Source organism: Pelophylax lessonae, assembly GCF_965119305.1.
Source record: "Pelophylax lessonae genome assembly, chromosome: 2".
NCBI classification, from domain to species: Eukaryota; Metazoa; Chordata; class Amphibia; order Anura; family Ranidae; genus Pelophylax; species Pelophylax lessonae.
Genome location: NC_138769.1, coordinates 166124853 through 166141537, shown reverse-complemented (window position 1 = coordinate 166141537; position 16685 = coordinate 166124853). Strand labels below are relative to the sequence as shown.

Here is a 16685-nt window from a genome sequence, read left to right as displayed (position 1 = left end):
CTTTCTGCCTGTCTGTCTGCTCCTGTGTGAGTGCCCGCCCCTCCCCTCCTGCTGCTTTAGTTTAGTTTACATTTTCATATCCTGTCTACAGTCTGTTTAATAATTCTGTGTGCCTGTGTATGTGTTTTATAAAAAATAAGTCATTCTTTACAAGTTTTCAGGGCGCCTATTGCAACTCACGTGACCCACCGCCTCTCTCCACCTCTCGGCCTCCCCTCTTCCTTCCGACTGACGTCAGTGGGGAATCATTGGCCCCACCCCCTACAGGCAGCTGTCAGACTGGGAGAGGAGAGAGCCGGTGGGTCACGTGAGCAGCAATTAGCGCTCTGAAAACTGGTAAAGAACAGCTAATTTTTCTCTTACGTCCTCCGACAGTCGCCGCCTCTTCATATTCGTCACATATGGGGTATTAGACTTTGCTCCGAAGGAGTAGCTAGGCAACAGAATATGTTAACAATAAAGCTTTTAACATATCCCACCCTCAAGGGGTGGTCCCCTCAGTCAATACCCTCCTACTTCCTGCAACCATATCTCAGTTTTAATGTCTAGCTTGTCAGGAGTGGCTGGCTCTCTCTGTGCTGGGACTTTCTGTCCCAGACTCTTTCTTCTTTTTGAAATTTTGTTTGAGTTTTCTCTCTACCTTTACTTAGCTGTTATTTTGTCAGCGTTAGTTAGTTCTTCGGATGAAGAGGATCATGCGGACTGGGTCTCGGGCTGATCCCCCTGGTCGCAGGTCGTGGGTCAGTGGCTTCCCAGTCTGCCATCGAGCGTTCAGCCAGGTAACGCTCCTGGCACAGTGAACGACCCATCCCTGTTCGGTGCAGGGATGATTGGTGAGGTGGCTACCTCACTGGACGCTGTGCGGTTTCTTAACCCCCATTGTGTGCGTCTTGAATGCAATTTGACCACAGAAGAAAGGAAGTCTCTAAAACTTCTGCAGAAAGATGCTTCAATCATCATAAAAAATGCAGATAAGGGAGGAGCCGTTGTGGTTTTAGATAAAGCACAATATAAAGCGGAAGCCTTGAGACAATTATCGGATTCTAAAACCTACCAAACCCTCAAGAGTGACCCTACCAGTAAATATAAAATTGTCCTAAACAAATTGGTAAAAAAGGGGGCCAGCATAGGAGCTTTTTCCATCAGAGAGTCTGATAACATGATCCCGGAGTTTCCAGTGACACCGATATTCCATCATTTACCAAAGATCCACAAGGGATTGGACCCAGTACAAGGTCGACCAATAGTAGCAGGCATTGGATCTTTGAACGAGCGATTGGGAGAATGGTTGGATGGACAACTCCAACACATAGTGCAAATACTTCCTAGCTATTTAAAGGACACCAATCATTTGCTAACTATTATGGATTCCTTTGTGTGGTTGGACGACTACAGCTGGATCACATGCGATGTGTCCAGCTTGTACTCGTCTATCCCACATGCTTTAGCCTTGGAAGCGGTGAGATATAGTTTAGAAACCTTTACAGAGATGTCTATTGTTTTACAGAATTTTGTTGTGGAAGTTCTCGAGTATTTACTTACACATAATTATTTTGCCTTTGATGATGTCTTTTACCTCCAAAGATGCGGGGCGGCGATGGGAGCCAAGTTCTCACCCTCCCTAGCCAATCTCTATATGGGTTGGTGGGAGAGGTCCCGCATCTTTGGAGGTAATAATCCATACAGGGAACTGACATATTTATACTTTCGCTATATTGACGATCTACTATTTATATGCCATAGATCCATTGACCTCGATACATTTTTGTGCTTTTTGAACGATAATAATTTAAATCTTACTTTCACGGGTTTTTCTAACCCAGACAAAATAGAGTTTCTTGATGTGACCCTACAACATGAAGACAATAAGGTTACTTCCACCTTATACAGAAAACCCCAGGCGGGTAACAGCCTATTGCACGCCAAGTCGGGACATCCTCTCCACACAATTAAGGGTATACCGGTAGGACAGTTCTTTAGACTTAGAAGAATTTGTAGCGACATGGATACCTTTAAGAAAGAATCGGTCCATTTGTACCAACGGTTTCTCCAGAGGGGATATCCCAGATGGATGCTGGACAGAGCATACCATCTGGCCCTCCAGAAGAACCGTACTGATTTATTATCTGCAACCGATCAAACAGCGGTAGATGATCAGTCTAATCCTAATAGCTTAAGGGTGCCAACAAAAAATAAAAAGAAAAACATCAGAAATAAAAATAAAAATAATAATACATTTTCTGTTACTCTAGCGCTTCCCTATAGTTTGGAGTTTAATGAGATAAAACACATTATTAAAAAACATCTGCCAATTTTACATGTGGATCAAATATGTGACAATATTTTAAATAAGGGTGTTAATATTGTAGCGAAGAGAGCGCTTACACTGGGAAATACATTGTCTCCCAGCCTCTTCTCTAAAAAAACCACCTCCTCATCATCGACATGGTTACACTGTAAGGGCAATTTCAAGTGTGGAATTCAGGATTGTGTGACCTGTTCCCACATTCTGAAAAGCCCGAATTTTCAGTCTTCAAGTAGTGGGAGGAAGTTTAAACTTAATAAATTCTTTAACTGTAACACAGAATACATTATATATTTGATCACCTGCAAAGGCTGTTTGAAACAATATGTAGGTAGAACTACTAGGAAACTGAAAGACAGGTTCAGGGAGCACTTAAGTGACATCCGATGTGTAAAATCAACAAATGTGGCCCGCCACTTTAATGACCTTCATGGAGGTGACACTTCACTAGTAATGATTCAAATCATAGAAAAAGTTTTGAAACCCAAGAGAGGAGGAGATTTATTCCAGATCCTCTGTAAAAGGGAGGTTTTCTGGATATTTATGCTTCGTACACGAATACCCGAAGGCTTGAATTTCGAGTTGGATGTGACACATTTTTACACATAATATTGAAAGCTATATGCGTTCCAACTATATATCATATATGTTAAAATAAATATCCATATTACATATGATTGTGGTAGGTGATATTTAAAGCTAATAACCACTATAGAAATTCCTAAAAAGTATTATGTTTAGACATATGGTGTACATACATATGTGCATCTATGTGTTTATACATACAAATTAAGTGGCCATGTCCCATGTCTTCTATATATATTTTATGTATTTTACACTCTTTATATTCTTTATATCCATCTTGAAAATATATAGCTTCAAAAGAGCCATTTACATAAGAAAAGGTGCTGTGTAGATATATACGATAGGCTTACATTATATTGTATAGGTATGCTGTTCAGAGTAATAATTTAACACATAATTGAATATATACAAATCCCTAATATAATATAATTAGCCAGCTAGTTTGTTTCTACTCCAATATGGGTTCATCCGAGAAGATTTTCATAATCTTTTCCGTTCTTTCCCCTTGTGGAATGGGAAATGGTAGCTTGTTCAATACATAATTCTCAGTAATTGAGCTTATGGCAATGTTATGACTTTTTTCATCCATAATTTACAATCTGATTAGTTGCGTGTAGAAATTATCTATATGTATCGATATGTTTTATGGTTCTATTCAGAATCTGTGCTTTTTGTCAGAATTGAATTAAATTGGATACTTTTCTCTACCATTTCCCATACACAAACCGATTTCGAACATTTGGGATTTTTTTGGCCTTCCAAGTATGGGTTAAATGGGTTGGATGGCAGCTAGCTATCTATTCCAATGGGCCAATCTTCCCTTGTTTCTATCCCCTTTCCCTTTTCACAGAATCATATGTTGTTGGGTTGCTAATTAGCTCCTACAACATTTGAAATACTGTGAGTTCTATATATAATTTTTCTTTATTATGGTTTTAAACATGGTTTATGGAATGAATTGAAAGAGTATACCATGTGTTGATACGCAGGACATTCTATGTTGTCTTTATAATTGTGAAATACTGGAATATGACATATATATGTGTATGTATATTTTACATCTAATCGGTTAAAATAGACATTTCAAAATAGATATTTTTATTATATACACACATTTATTTTGTCAAATTATTTCTTGTACACATTCTATGATTTTTCTATACAATTTTTACATATTCACATATTTTAAATCTTGATTTTCATATTTATTTTTACTTGAATTATGTAACATCACATGTATAGAAATACATATGTGTATATGTCTATATTATACATATATATATATATATATACACTTTTTCAATAATTTTTCACTTCAAATAGTGTTTTTATATATGAAATTTGTCCAGCACTATATACTTTTCATATACACTTTTCATATTGGGCACATTTATTGTGTTTTTACATCACCATATTGGGGATTTATTTATTCGTATCGGTTAGAAAACCTTTTTGATCGAGTTTTGATCGAGTATTGATCGGTTGACACACACTCACATTTTTATTTCATAATTTATTTAAATAAATATACATATACATATATTGTATATGAGTTTATTTATTTTAGCACGATTATATCTATGTATTTAAATAACATTGAGTTTGTTCAACACAAATGCACATTTTTTGTTTTAAATGAATATTTTGAATACTTTGTTATTGTTGTATTTTTATACACATATCATTATTATCATGCATTTGAATTTGTATGTGTTTTGGTTTGGGGCCATTCTGTTTGTGCACTTTAAATCCACAGACTTGCAGCCGACATCTATTCAGATAATCAATTCAGTTAATGAACTTGAACGTTTACAGCTGTTTGTATGGGTTTATTTGTGGTAGCTGCACACACAGAATGGAGTTGGCAATGAGTAAGCGACATCTTTAAGTCGTGAAACGCGTCTGCCTTTGTGTCCTGCATCCACAGTGTGTTGTTCCAGTTTGCCCATTTTGTTTTGATGTGGAATAAATTTTACTCCAATTTTTGATTTACATCGGAGTGCGGTCATTTTCTTCTTGCTTCATGCGACTCTCCCTGCCTCATGTGCAGCGGTTTGTTCGCCTGTGCGGGTCCCCCACGCCATGTGACCGAGGTCCTGAAGGAGAGGGGTCTCTCTCCAGAGGTCGTTCATACTTTGATCAATGCGAGGAAGTCTTCCTCAGGGAAGGTTTATTACCGTACTTGGAAGGCCTATTTTGCCTGGTGTGAGTCCAGGGGGTTCTCACCCCGCACGTACTCGGTTTCCCGTGTGCTGTCTTTCCTTCAAACGGGTGTTGATCAGCGTTTGGCGCTGGCTACGATAAAGGGTCAGGTGTCTGCACTGGCCGTTCTGTTTCAACGTCCCGTGGCTTCCAATTCCTTGGTTGGCACCTTTGTTCAGGGTGTGCGGCATCTGGTCCCCCCTAGGCGGGATCCTCTGCCCCCTTGGGACTTGAATCTCGTTCTATCTGTGTTACAACGTGCTCCTTTTGAACAGATCAGGGAGATCTCGTTGTCTATGTTGTCCAAAAAGGTCGCCTTTTTGGTGGCGATCACTTCGGCTCGCAGAGTGTCGGAGCTGGCGGCTTTGTCCTGCAAGTCTCCGTACCTGGTTATTCATTTGGATAAGGTGGTCTTGCGACCTAATCCTTTGTTCCTTCCGAAACGAGTTTCGGAATTCCATCTTAATGAGGATATTGTCTTGCCTTCGTTGTGCGCGAAGCCTAAACATCCAAGGGAGGTGAGATTGCATTCTCTGGATGTTGTTCGGGCGATAAGGGTTTACCTTAAATCGACTGAGTCTTTTCGAAAGACGGACTCCTTGTTTGTTCTTCCAGAGGGTCCTCGGAAGGGCATGGCGGCTTCGGCCTCTACCATCGCCAAATGGATCAGGCAGACCATTGAACAGGCCTATGCTTTGCAGGGGAAGGTTCCCCCTGTGCCTGTGAAGGCGCACTCTACTAGATCTCTGAGTACGTCTTGGGCCTGTCGTCATGGGGCTTCTGTAGCCCAGGTGTGTAAGGCGGCGACTTGGTCGACCGTGCACACTTTCACAAAATTCTACAAAGTAGATGTTCAGGCATCGGCGGATGCTTCCTTTGGCCGCAAGGTTCTTAAGTTTTGTATCCCCTGGTTTTTTGTCTTTTCCTGGGTTGTTGCTCCTGTTGAGCACTTGTTTTTTGCTGTTGCCCAGCTGGTTTCCTTCCTTTGGTAAGGTTCCTTTCTTTGATGCGGAGACTGCGTTGCCTTTCGGCGCGGATGCGTTTCCCACCCCTCATGTTTGCACTGCTTTGGGACGTCCCCATATGTGACGAATATGAAGAGGCGGCGACTGTCGGAGGACGTAAGAGAAAACGGAATTTTTGTAAAATCTTACCTGTAAAATTCCTTTCTCTGAGTCCTCCGACAGTCGCCGCCCCCGCCCCTCTTTTGGGGTTTGATTGTATACTCTACTGCTATTCCACTAAAACTGAGATATGGTTGCAGGAAGTAGGAGGGTATTGACTGAGGGGACCACCCCTTGAGGGTGGGATATGTTAAAAGCTTTATTAACATATTCTGTTGCCTAGCTACTCCTTCGGAGCAAAGTCTAATACCCCATATGTGACGAATATGAAGAGGCGGCGACTGTCGGAGGACTCAGAGAAAGGAATTTTACAGGTAAGATTTTACAAAAATTCAATTTTTTTAAAACCGACACGGGCCATACAGGATGGTATAAAGACCAGACAGGATGGTATAAAGTGGCTCAACCACTTTAAAGGGGAAGTTAGGATTCCATTCTCCTCCCCCCCCCCCCCCCCCCCCCTTGCAGACACCCATGATTTAGGGATGTTAATTTTAGGCTGAACTTCCACTTTAAGTTATTGCCATGTCTCCAGGGCACACTGAAGAGAAAATTACCAAGATGGTGAGAAGTAATACCTGATGGGAGGGGGATAGGTTAGGAAAAATAAGGGAGGGGAGCAGAGTCCGGAGAAGAGTTTAATTATATTGTATGTATCATATTGGTATGTTGGCTTTTTTGCCTTTTTAGGGATGTACTGATCTTTTCCATCTTTTGCAGGCACCATTGGTCACGTAGCCCATGGTAAATCAACAGTAGTTAAAGCCATCTCTGGTGTACACACTGTCCGGTTTAAGAATGAGCTGGAAAGGAATATCACCATCAAACTTGGTTATGCCAATGCTAAGGTAATTTTCATTTTGAAAATATGGTAAGACTGTCTTCCCAGTAAGGTCAGAAGCCTCCAGGGCCATGGTCAAATATTTTTAACTTGTCAGATTAGCAATATGGGAAGTGTATTGCTTATTAGCTTTTGAACGTGCATGCTCCAAGACTATCATCCTTCTTCTCCTTTTTACTGCTTGGTGAGGGTCTGACTAAAACAATTTGTGTGTGTGTGTGTGGGGGTCCTGACCCTCCAATGGCTGTCAAGGATGAAGATGACTGCCTGGTAGTTACTAGGACATTCAAAAACAAGGCAGCAGTTTCGGCTCCCTTACAACTTTCCTTTGAGGTCCCCTTTAGGTGCTCCTATAAGCGCTTCTTATGACCAATGTTTGACCTACTTGAAACCTCTGTTGTATTTCAAGTGGCTCACAATAATGATTTTTGTTTAACTTAAAATAAAAAGTGCAGGACATACAGTTAACACCCTTGATAGTATATATGGAGTTCTCATTTAACTGTTTTTAGTGTCCTTAGGAGGTTCACACCTAAACACACAGATCTGAATAATTTGACCATTTTCAGGACAATCAGCTTGATGTAATTATCCCTATTAGACTGCAGTTTCACAATATTAGAGTTTTGATTATTGTAACATAAGGAAAACTGCTTCTGTGTGCATATCGTTGCTTTAACCACTTTACCACCGGAGGATTTTGCTGTCTTCCGTCCAGGCCACTTTTTGCGATTCGGCGCTGTGCGACTTCAACTGACAATTGCGCGGTCGTGCGACGCCGTACCCAAACGAAATTTACGTCCTTTTTTTCCCACAAACAGAGCTTTCTTTTGGTGGTATTTGATCACCTGTGCGATTTTTTTACTTTTTGCGCTATAAACAAAAAAAAAGCGTTTATTTTGAAAAAATAACAATATTTTTAACATTTTTTTATATGAAATTCCCCCCAAAAAAGATGTAAAAAACAATTTTTTAAAAAATTTTTGGCCAATTTGTTTTATGCTACATATGTTTGGTAAAAAAAATCGCAATAAGCATATTTTGATTGGTTTGCGCAAAAGTTATTGCGTTTACTAACAAAGGGAAAGATTTCTGTCATTTTTGGTGTTTTTTTTTTTTAACGCATAATGGCGGCGATCTGCGATTTTTTTTTTTTTTTTGCGGGACTGCGACATTGCGGCGGACAGATCGGACCCTTGACTGACATTTTTGACACTTTTGGGGGTACCAGTGACATTACTGCAGTAATCAGTGCTATATATATGCACTGTTACTGTAAAAATGACACTGGCAGGGAAGGGGTTAATTTTATTGGAGAGGGAGGGGTTAATGTATGCCTGGTGCTTACTGACGTGTAGGGGGGGAGGTGACTGAGTGAGTCATGGACAGATCGGATGTCCAGCTATGCTGAACAGTCCGATCTGTCACTCCCTGTCACTATGGAGATCCGCCCGCTGTGTTTACACACAGCGGGCGGATCTCCAGACTCGATCCCCGGCGATCGGGTAAGAGCAGCGGCGATCGCCGCTGCTCCTCCCCTGGCCCGACTCCCGCTGTGAATGAAAACAGCGGGAGCGAGCCTCCGGCGGCGCGCAAGCGCCGCCCAGAAGGGGGAGTGTCTGACGACGTAGTACTACGTCGTCAGACGATAACGAGCCACTCTGCCGCAGTAATATTACTGTGAGCAGAGGTAAAGTGGTTAAATGAGACTTTTTGATGATGAAAGTCAATGTTGTATTCCCCTAGTGTTTTGTGTCTAATGAATTTTGTCTCTGCAGATTTACAAACTTGACGACCCAAGCTGTCCTCGGCCTGAGTGCTATCGCTCCTGTGGCAGCAGCACCCCTGATGAATTTCCAACAGACATCCCCAACACAAAAGGAAATTTTAAATTAGTCAGGTAATAGGTGTTTTTTTAACTATGCATGGTTGTGCAAGCTGTGGATAGTGTACTAAATAGGCTTCAAAAGAAAAATTGTTTTTAGTGCTGGTTCACACTATAGCAATGTCAGACATCGCATGTGATTCGCACTGCTCTGCAAATCACATGTGATGTCTGTGCTATGCAAATACATCCATACAGATGTATGGCTTAATTTGCATTGCATTCGGACCAAAGCCGCGCAGGACCCTTTTTTTGGGCCGCACCAGAATCGGATCGCAAGGGTGTTCACACTCATGTGATCTGATTCCTGTACGATTTGACAGTTCGCACTGCGATATGTGAACTAATCTGGGAATGTCATTAACTTTATATTGACACTCCCAGCAGTTTGCATATGGCAGTGTGAACTGCCTGCGAGTCTGGCGCGATGCGGGAACGCGCAGTGGATTCGCAGGGTTCCCGCATCGCTCCACTGTTAACCAGCACTTAGGCAGATGGTTTTACTTTCAGTTGCAAGTTAACATTGTATAACTTTGTTTGGCAGACATGTGTCCTTTGTAGATTGCCCAGGCCACGACATTTTGATGGCAACTATGCTGAACGGTGCAGCTGTTATGGATGCCGCATTGTTGTTAATAGGTGAGTGTGCATTCTGTTAGAGCTGTGTCATTTTGTTCTCTGTGACTACTAGCCACTGATCTGTGTGTGTGTAACTGGTAAATGCTTATTTAACTTGTGTTACTAAGTAAAACATAGTTATGTTATCTAGCTAGGCAATGTCTAAGGCTGGGTTCACACACATGCGCCTGCGGTTTTCGGTTCGGTGTGTTTCCGTTCACCAGTTCAGGTGCGTTTTTTTTTTTTTTTAACTTGAATTCGCACCTGAACTAAATTCAAACCCACACCACGACTGCCCCGCACATGTGTGAATCAGCTCCATTGAACGCCGCACACTTTCACATGTTATGAAAATTGGATGCAGTTAAAAACTCATCCATTTCACATATGTGAACCCAGCCTGAAACAGAAAATGTAATTGCTGTCATTTTGAATATGTGGTTTGCAAAAGCACAGGTTCGCTCGATAACGCGCAGTGCTGATGCTTGTGCTACCCTGTTGCCCTGTTCACTGGCTAGAGTCACAAATACTGTAGTTTCAGGTAATAGGGAGTAGAAAATTAAATATATATGGCGTGCTTATCTATAAATGCTTTAGCAGTACATTTGCATTAGGCTTATACATACTAAAGGTACAAATATCCAAGTGTGCAATATAACATCAAGCATTATACAGCAAAGATATTTGCTGCACTGTTGGATCACACTAACAAATATACATACATGCATGCATGCATGCATTCATATAGGTACAGTTAGCTACACTTAGAACATTTAAGAGCTAATGTTCAGACATGCATACCCAGAATGGAGTAATGAAGAGGATAACCGAGCCAGACCCTGGAGAAAAAAGATAGGAAGAAGAAAAATCAACGTTTTGGGGACGTAGGAACCTCCTACCTGGGGCATTGGATGGTCATTGACCTATTCTGAAAATGCTAGTTTTTAGGCAGTATTACAAGCCTCTGGGTTCAATGCTTTTAACAGATGAGCAAGAATACAGATGTAGATCAGGTGTGACTTTACTGAGCATGTTCCTGTTCCTGGTCTTTGAAGCCGGAAACAACATCCAGGCAACTAACATTTTCAAAAGGCGTTAGGCAACGGCATTCACTTAATTTCTTTCTGCAGGAGTTCCTTACAATAAACTTTTCATACTGTTCCTTTTTGTGTAGCTGTGTATGCATTACAGGTGTTAACTGTTATTTTCAATTTAATTTTCCAGCTGGCAATGAATCCTGTCCACAACCCCAGACATCTGAGCATTTGGCAGCTATTGAAATTATGAAACTAAAGCACATTCTTATTTTACAAAATAAGATCGACCTGGTAAAAGAGAGTCAAGCCAAGGAACAGTATGAGCAGATCCTTGCATTTGTACAAGGTAAGGTTATTAGATCTTTTCTCCAGGGGCAGAGGGGGGAGGGGGCATTTGGACACTTGCTCTATAAAACTAGACTGCCTCTAATGTGATGGGTGTGGATGGTGCTGTGTTGAATAAAACTTCATTCATGAACTGTAAGCTTCAGTGCCTAAAGTTTGGTGCTTACAGTAGTGTATGTGATAAATAACATGTTTGCACCAATGCAGCACCATCTACATATAGTGCACTCCTCATTAGAAGTTATTTTTACATAGCAAACATCCAAAAAGGTTCAGATTTAAGAAGGAAACTGTTATCTGTCTTTGAAAAAAAAAAAAAATCTGTGTAATCCTCTGGTAAAGTGGTTCTAAAGGTACAAGGTTTTCTATCTTAATGCATTCCATGCATTTAAGATCAAAACCACCTGCAAGCAGCTCCCCCTCCGCCCTTATACGTACCCAAGCCCGATCTCAATCCATCGATTGTACATGAGCAGTGGCCCCCCCTCCTGACTCATTCTCCTCTTTGGACAAGAGCAATGGAGAAGGGAGTGAAGAGCTATGCTTGGGAGTGAGCGTGCATGAGGGGCCCCACCGTAGCAAGCAACTTGCTTTTGGGGCACTAAGGTGGGGAGGAGGAGCCAGGAGCGCTGGCAGGGGACCCCATAAGAGGAGGACAGGGACCATTGAACAGAGCAGGTAAGTATAACATGTTTGGTTTTTTTTCCTTCTTGCTAAGCACACACAATAGTTGAGGTCCTGATCTGTATGTCAGAGCTTCTGCTTTTTTAGTGCTGTTCAGGAGAATCTGCTGTCTGATTAAATTTTAACAAATGCGGACCAAACACTGATGCATTGTAGCTAGTTAACTACAGTGTAACATTTTTAAACAATTCTTTAGTGGAAAAGGGTTTCTTTAAAGGCAAAGTTCACCTTTTGGAACATGTTGATGTTCCCATATTTTCGAGTGAGGTCTAAGTGACAGTGCTCATCTCTGGCAGCAGGTGTGCACTGGAGTGAGCACCCTCATTCACAACAGCCAGGGGGTTATTGCGGACTGTCAGCGCGGATCACTATCGTGAACAGTTTGGTCTCCCTGCCCTATTTGACTATGAATTTGTTTATGCGGTTTCATGGACACCAAGGTATTGATTGCATTGTGGTAAACTCTGTATACCGCTGACTGTTGTTTCATGCTTTTACAGGTACAGTTGCAGAGGGGGCTCCTATCATTCCTATATCGGCTCAGCTGAAATACAACATTGAAGTGGTCTGTGAATATATTGTAAAGAAAATCCCAGTGCCTCTACGAGACTTCATCTCAGAGCCCAGACTAATTGGTAAGGTTTTGCTGTGTTTGTTTAGATCTGGGGTCTCTAAAAAAAGGGTGCCAGCCAGTTTTTTTTTTTTTTTTTTTTTTTTTTTTTTACGCCTATATGTAATTTCAGTAGTGTCTTTCAAATTTCAATGGAGATGGATGCAGATAGAAAAATTAAAAGTGTGGTCTGGGACTATTTCTCATCTCCATCTCCATGAAAAGCAGCAGCAGTGTGCAACATGTGCACAAACAACGTAACAATGGGATCAATAACTGCAAAAACCAAAAAATACGTCTAATCTTTGGGCCCATCTAACAGTTTATCATGTTGAATTGTATCATGCAGCATAGAAAAAACAAAATGAATCACAAGGTGAAACATCACTATCCCAGGCAATAATAACCGATATGTTTCAGAAAAACGGGTGGCTCAAATCGGATGGAAGATCCCAACTGCTGGACAGAGTAATCCCACAGCTGATGGCCACTGATAACCAGCTATTTACAATGGTGTCTGACTCTGGATTTATAGCGGGTTGTGTCCATAGTTGAGCCAAGGTACACACTGAAGAGTTCAAGTATTATCGAACCGAAATGCTGGGAAAGATTCGCCAAAGGATCGTTGAGAAAGTAAAGGCTATGCTGAAACCAGAGAATGCTGGCAACTCTCATTCACGACTGACTGCTGGTCAGGACAAACAGAATCACTAATGAGTCTTACATGCCACTTCATTGACAGCAGATGGACAAGAAGGCATTTGGTGTTGAATACAAAAGTGTTGCAAGGATCCCACACTGGGGAGTACATTAGAGAAATGTTTCTAGGCATGCTAGAAGAATGGGGAATCACCAAAGACCGAGTGATGCTTGTGCTTCGAGACAGCGGAGCCAAAATGGTGAAAGGAATGAGACTTGCTGAAGTGTCAGACCTCAGTTGCATGTCACACACCCTCCAACTTGTGGTAAATGATGGTCCTTTCAAACCAGAAAGCTTTGCTTGACATAATTAGCATGCTGAAGAAGTGCGCAGGCCATTTCCACCATTCTATTCTTGCCAAGCAGCGACTGAGGTACATTCAGGAAGACCTTGGCCTACCCAAAAACAACTTGATTCAGGCTGTTCCAACACGATGGAACTCAACACTTCACATGCTGCAAAGAATGCTGAAGCAATAGCGAGCTCTTACCCTATATTCAGGTGAATATGAACTTGGAGGACATTCTTGTTCTATTGCTGATCAGTGGGACATTGTAGCCAATGTCATTGAGACCCTCCTCCCCACAGAGGCAGTGACACTAGAGGTGAGTCATTACGACTCCTCTGTATCATCTGTCATCCCATGTGTGAGAGGGCTGAAGATGTTTGTTCAAGAGAATGAAGGACCCAACGCACAATTCTCGTGGCACTAAAACATGTAGGCAGGCCATGAGGGACAGCCTTGCCAAACTTTTGAGAAGCATGAAGAGAATAAAAATGTTGTGCTTGCATGTCTTTTGGATCCTCAATACAAGAACGATCCTTTCTCTTCTGATGATGTATTGGCCAAGGCAAAACAATGGCTGACAGAAGATTTTTAACAGGAGGTGCGGGAGGTTCCTGCCCAAAAGAAGTCAAGAAGAGCAGGATTCTAATGTGGAAGAGCAGGTTGCTTCAAAAAGAGAAAAATGTCCAAAAAGACAACGTACAGAAGAGAAACTTAATCATGGTCGAATAGATAACATGTTCAGTGTTTTTATTGGGGCCCCATGCAGATGATTCTTCTGAAACTACAATAATGAGCCTGGATGATGAACTTCATCTCTATTTGAAGGAACCAGTAATTGACAGAAGAAGTGATCCTCTTCAGTGGTGGAAAGACAATGAGGCACGCTACAAAAGACTTGCTTCTCATGCTAGAAAATACCCTTCTGCTCCTCCTTCCTCGGTACCAAGTGAGCGTGTTTTTAGTGAAGTGGCAGCCATTTATGAAAAGAAAAGAAGCCGTTTAACTGGTGAACATGCTGAAATGTTATGCTTTCTGCACTATAATATTGTTCTACTTAACTGGGAGTATTGAAAGTGTATAGTACTAGTCCACTGCAATCCATTCCACTGTCTAGCTTTTTGTCTAGCAGTTTTGCACTGACTGCGCTGCACTGCAGTCAGTGAAAACTGCTAGGAAAAAAAAATTAAACAGTGAATTGGAGTCAGTGGACTACTGCTGCAGTAGTGCATCACTTACTGCAGCAATAATTTTAAATCCCTACTGCAGTAGTGATTTAAAATTATTGCAGTTAGAGAGTGTACTACTGCAGCGGTAGTCCACTGACTCCCCACTGTCTAGCTTTTTTTTTTTCTAGCAGTTTTGCACGGACTGCAGTTAGTGATTTAAAATCATTGCAGTGAGTGCACTACTGCAGCGGTAGTCCACTGACTCCTCCAATCCACTGTCTAGCTACCGTCGTCGGTATCGGCGGGAGGAATGGTGCCCCGTCGTCGGTATCGGCGGGAGGAATGGTGCCCCGTCATCGGTATCGGCGGGAGGAATGGTGCCCCGTCGTCGGTATCGGCGGGAGGAATGGTGCCCCGTCGTCGGTATCGGCGGGAGGAATGGTGCCCCGCCCTTGGCCATCAAGCGCTTGGGCATTCATTTCACTGGGCAGAATTTTTTTTTTTTTTTTTTTTTTTTTTTTTTTGTTTTTAAACACCCCTGCCTCTGAATTCCTCTAAAAGCCTGTGTGCGCATGGTTACATAGGCTAACATGAAAGGGAGCTTAGAGGCAGAAAAAAAACCCGCCAGAGGCCCCTAACAGCAGTTAAACACATCCAATGTGCATTATGTTATATGCTGAGAACACACATCTTCATTACATTTGGGAGCAGCCATTCACACTTTCTTTAGACTAAACAAAAAACATATATTTTGAAACCTCGTGATCTTTTTCCTTTGCTGATTAGGTCAGCACAGTGACTATAAAATAGCATGTAAAACATTTCAAGATATGTGAAAAAGCATAATATATGGACATCTTTTGAAAGGTTAATAACAAACTTTGTTTATTACACCTGGAAAATATTTAACATTTTTGCTTTATTTGCTAGTCTCATGTGTTAACATTTCTGCTGGTCTCTTGAGAGAAAAATAAAAAAAACATCACATCCACATTTTTTAGTTTCTACAAATTATTTTTTTAGGCATTGGAACTTTAAAGATGAGCCATACACATCATCTTTGCATTCTAAAACTTTGTATTTTTTTTTCAGGTTAAAAGTAATCCTGTCCAAGTTTAAAAAAAAAAAAGAAAAAGTAAGATACTTAGATTTTCATTCTATAAAGCCTCATAAGGTCCCTGTTGACCAATATACAGTATACTTACAACACATCACTTATATAGACAAAATCTACAGCTATACAGTCCTTCACATAAAACCCTCATTACCTACACCCTCCAGTGTATTCAATATATCTCTAAGAAGACTTAATATCTGAAATTTAGCAAGCTGATCATATGGTGGGGCCTGGGCAATTTCCAACACGTTTTATGGGTGACTGCGCACTTCAAGTATTATGAAGGATAATATATTTTACATGGACTTAGCCACTGAGTGCTGAAAAGGCTTTGCCTAACCAAACTTCTCCTTGGGAGGGGAGTAAGCTGGATAAAAGCATGTACGGGGCTAACTGTGCCAACGCGTCCAGAGCAACCCTGGCAGCCAAGGTACTCGGATGCGCTATATTATGTAGAGAGAGGGTGATGATCTAGGACCCATCAGCTGTCCTTCACCAGATAGGTTCTCCTGTTTATAGGGAACTGCAAAAAAAATACCCTCTATATGGATCAAAACATTGCAGCCTCTCCTGTGTGGGCCCTCGTCACTCCCGGACCCAAAACGAGGTAAAAAGAAAAAACCTCTACCTCTCCTTCCCAGGCGGTTTGGGCGAGGCAGAGGCTCTCCAGCACTCAGTCAGTGACTCGGTCCATGTAAAGCATATAATCCTTGATAAGGTGTGCAGTCAGCCAGTCATGAAACATGTTGAAATCTGCCTGAGCCCCACCATATGATCAGCTTGCAAGATTTCAGGGATTATAACGTTTTTTAGAGATGGATGTAGAATACACTGAAGGGTGCACATAACGAGGGTGTTGTGTGAAGGACTTGTCTATGTAACTGATATTTGTTGTAAATATATGTTGGTCTATAGTGGCCTTAAGATGCTTTAGAGAATTATCAGACATGATCACTTTAAATCTGAGGAAAAGAAAACCTAAGTTTTAGAATGCAAAGGTTTGTGCATGGTTCATATATTGGATCCAACACATTTTAAAGTCCAATGCCTAGAAAATGTGTAGATACTCAGGTGTTCTCAGCAATGTTAAATCTGCTCTATAAGCTGTCAATATATGCTAATGGACTACTTTTTCAGATTTTTTTTTTTTTTTTTTTTTTTTTTGGGGTGTGCATAC

General features: G+C 41.4%; 1 protein-coding gene across 1 annotated transcript in view; it reads left to right on the top strand.

Moving 5' to 3' along the window:
* The window catches only part of EIF2S3 (eukaryotic translation initiation factor 2 subunit gamma), a 46963-nt gene that overhangs the window by 13110 nt on the left and 17168 nt on the right, over positions 1 to 16685 (top strand). The window contains exons 3-7 of the mRNA XM_082245924.1: positions 6937 to 7064; positions 8836 to 8957; positions 9487 to 9581; positions 10785 to 10943; positions 12127 to 12261. Coding sequence (XP_082102050.1) covers positions 6937 to 7064; positions 8836 to 8957; positions 9487 to 9581; positions 10785 to 10943; positions 12127 to 12261 — 639 coding nt within the window. The remainder of the gene's footprint in view (positions 1 to 6936; positions 7065 to 8835; positions 8958 to 9486; positions 9582 to 10784; positions 10944 to 12126; positions 12262 to 16685) is intronic.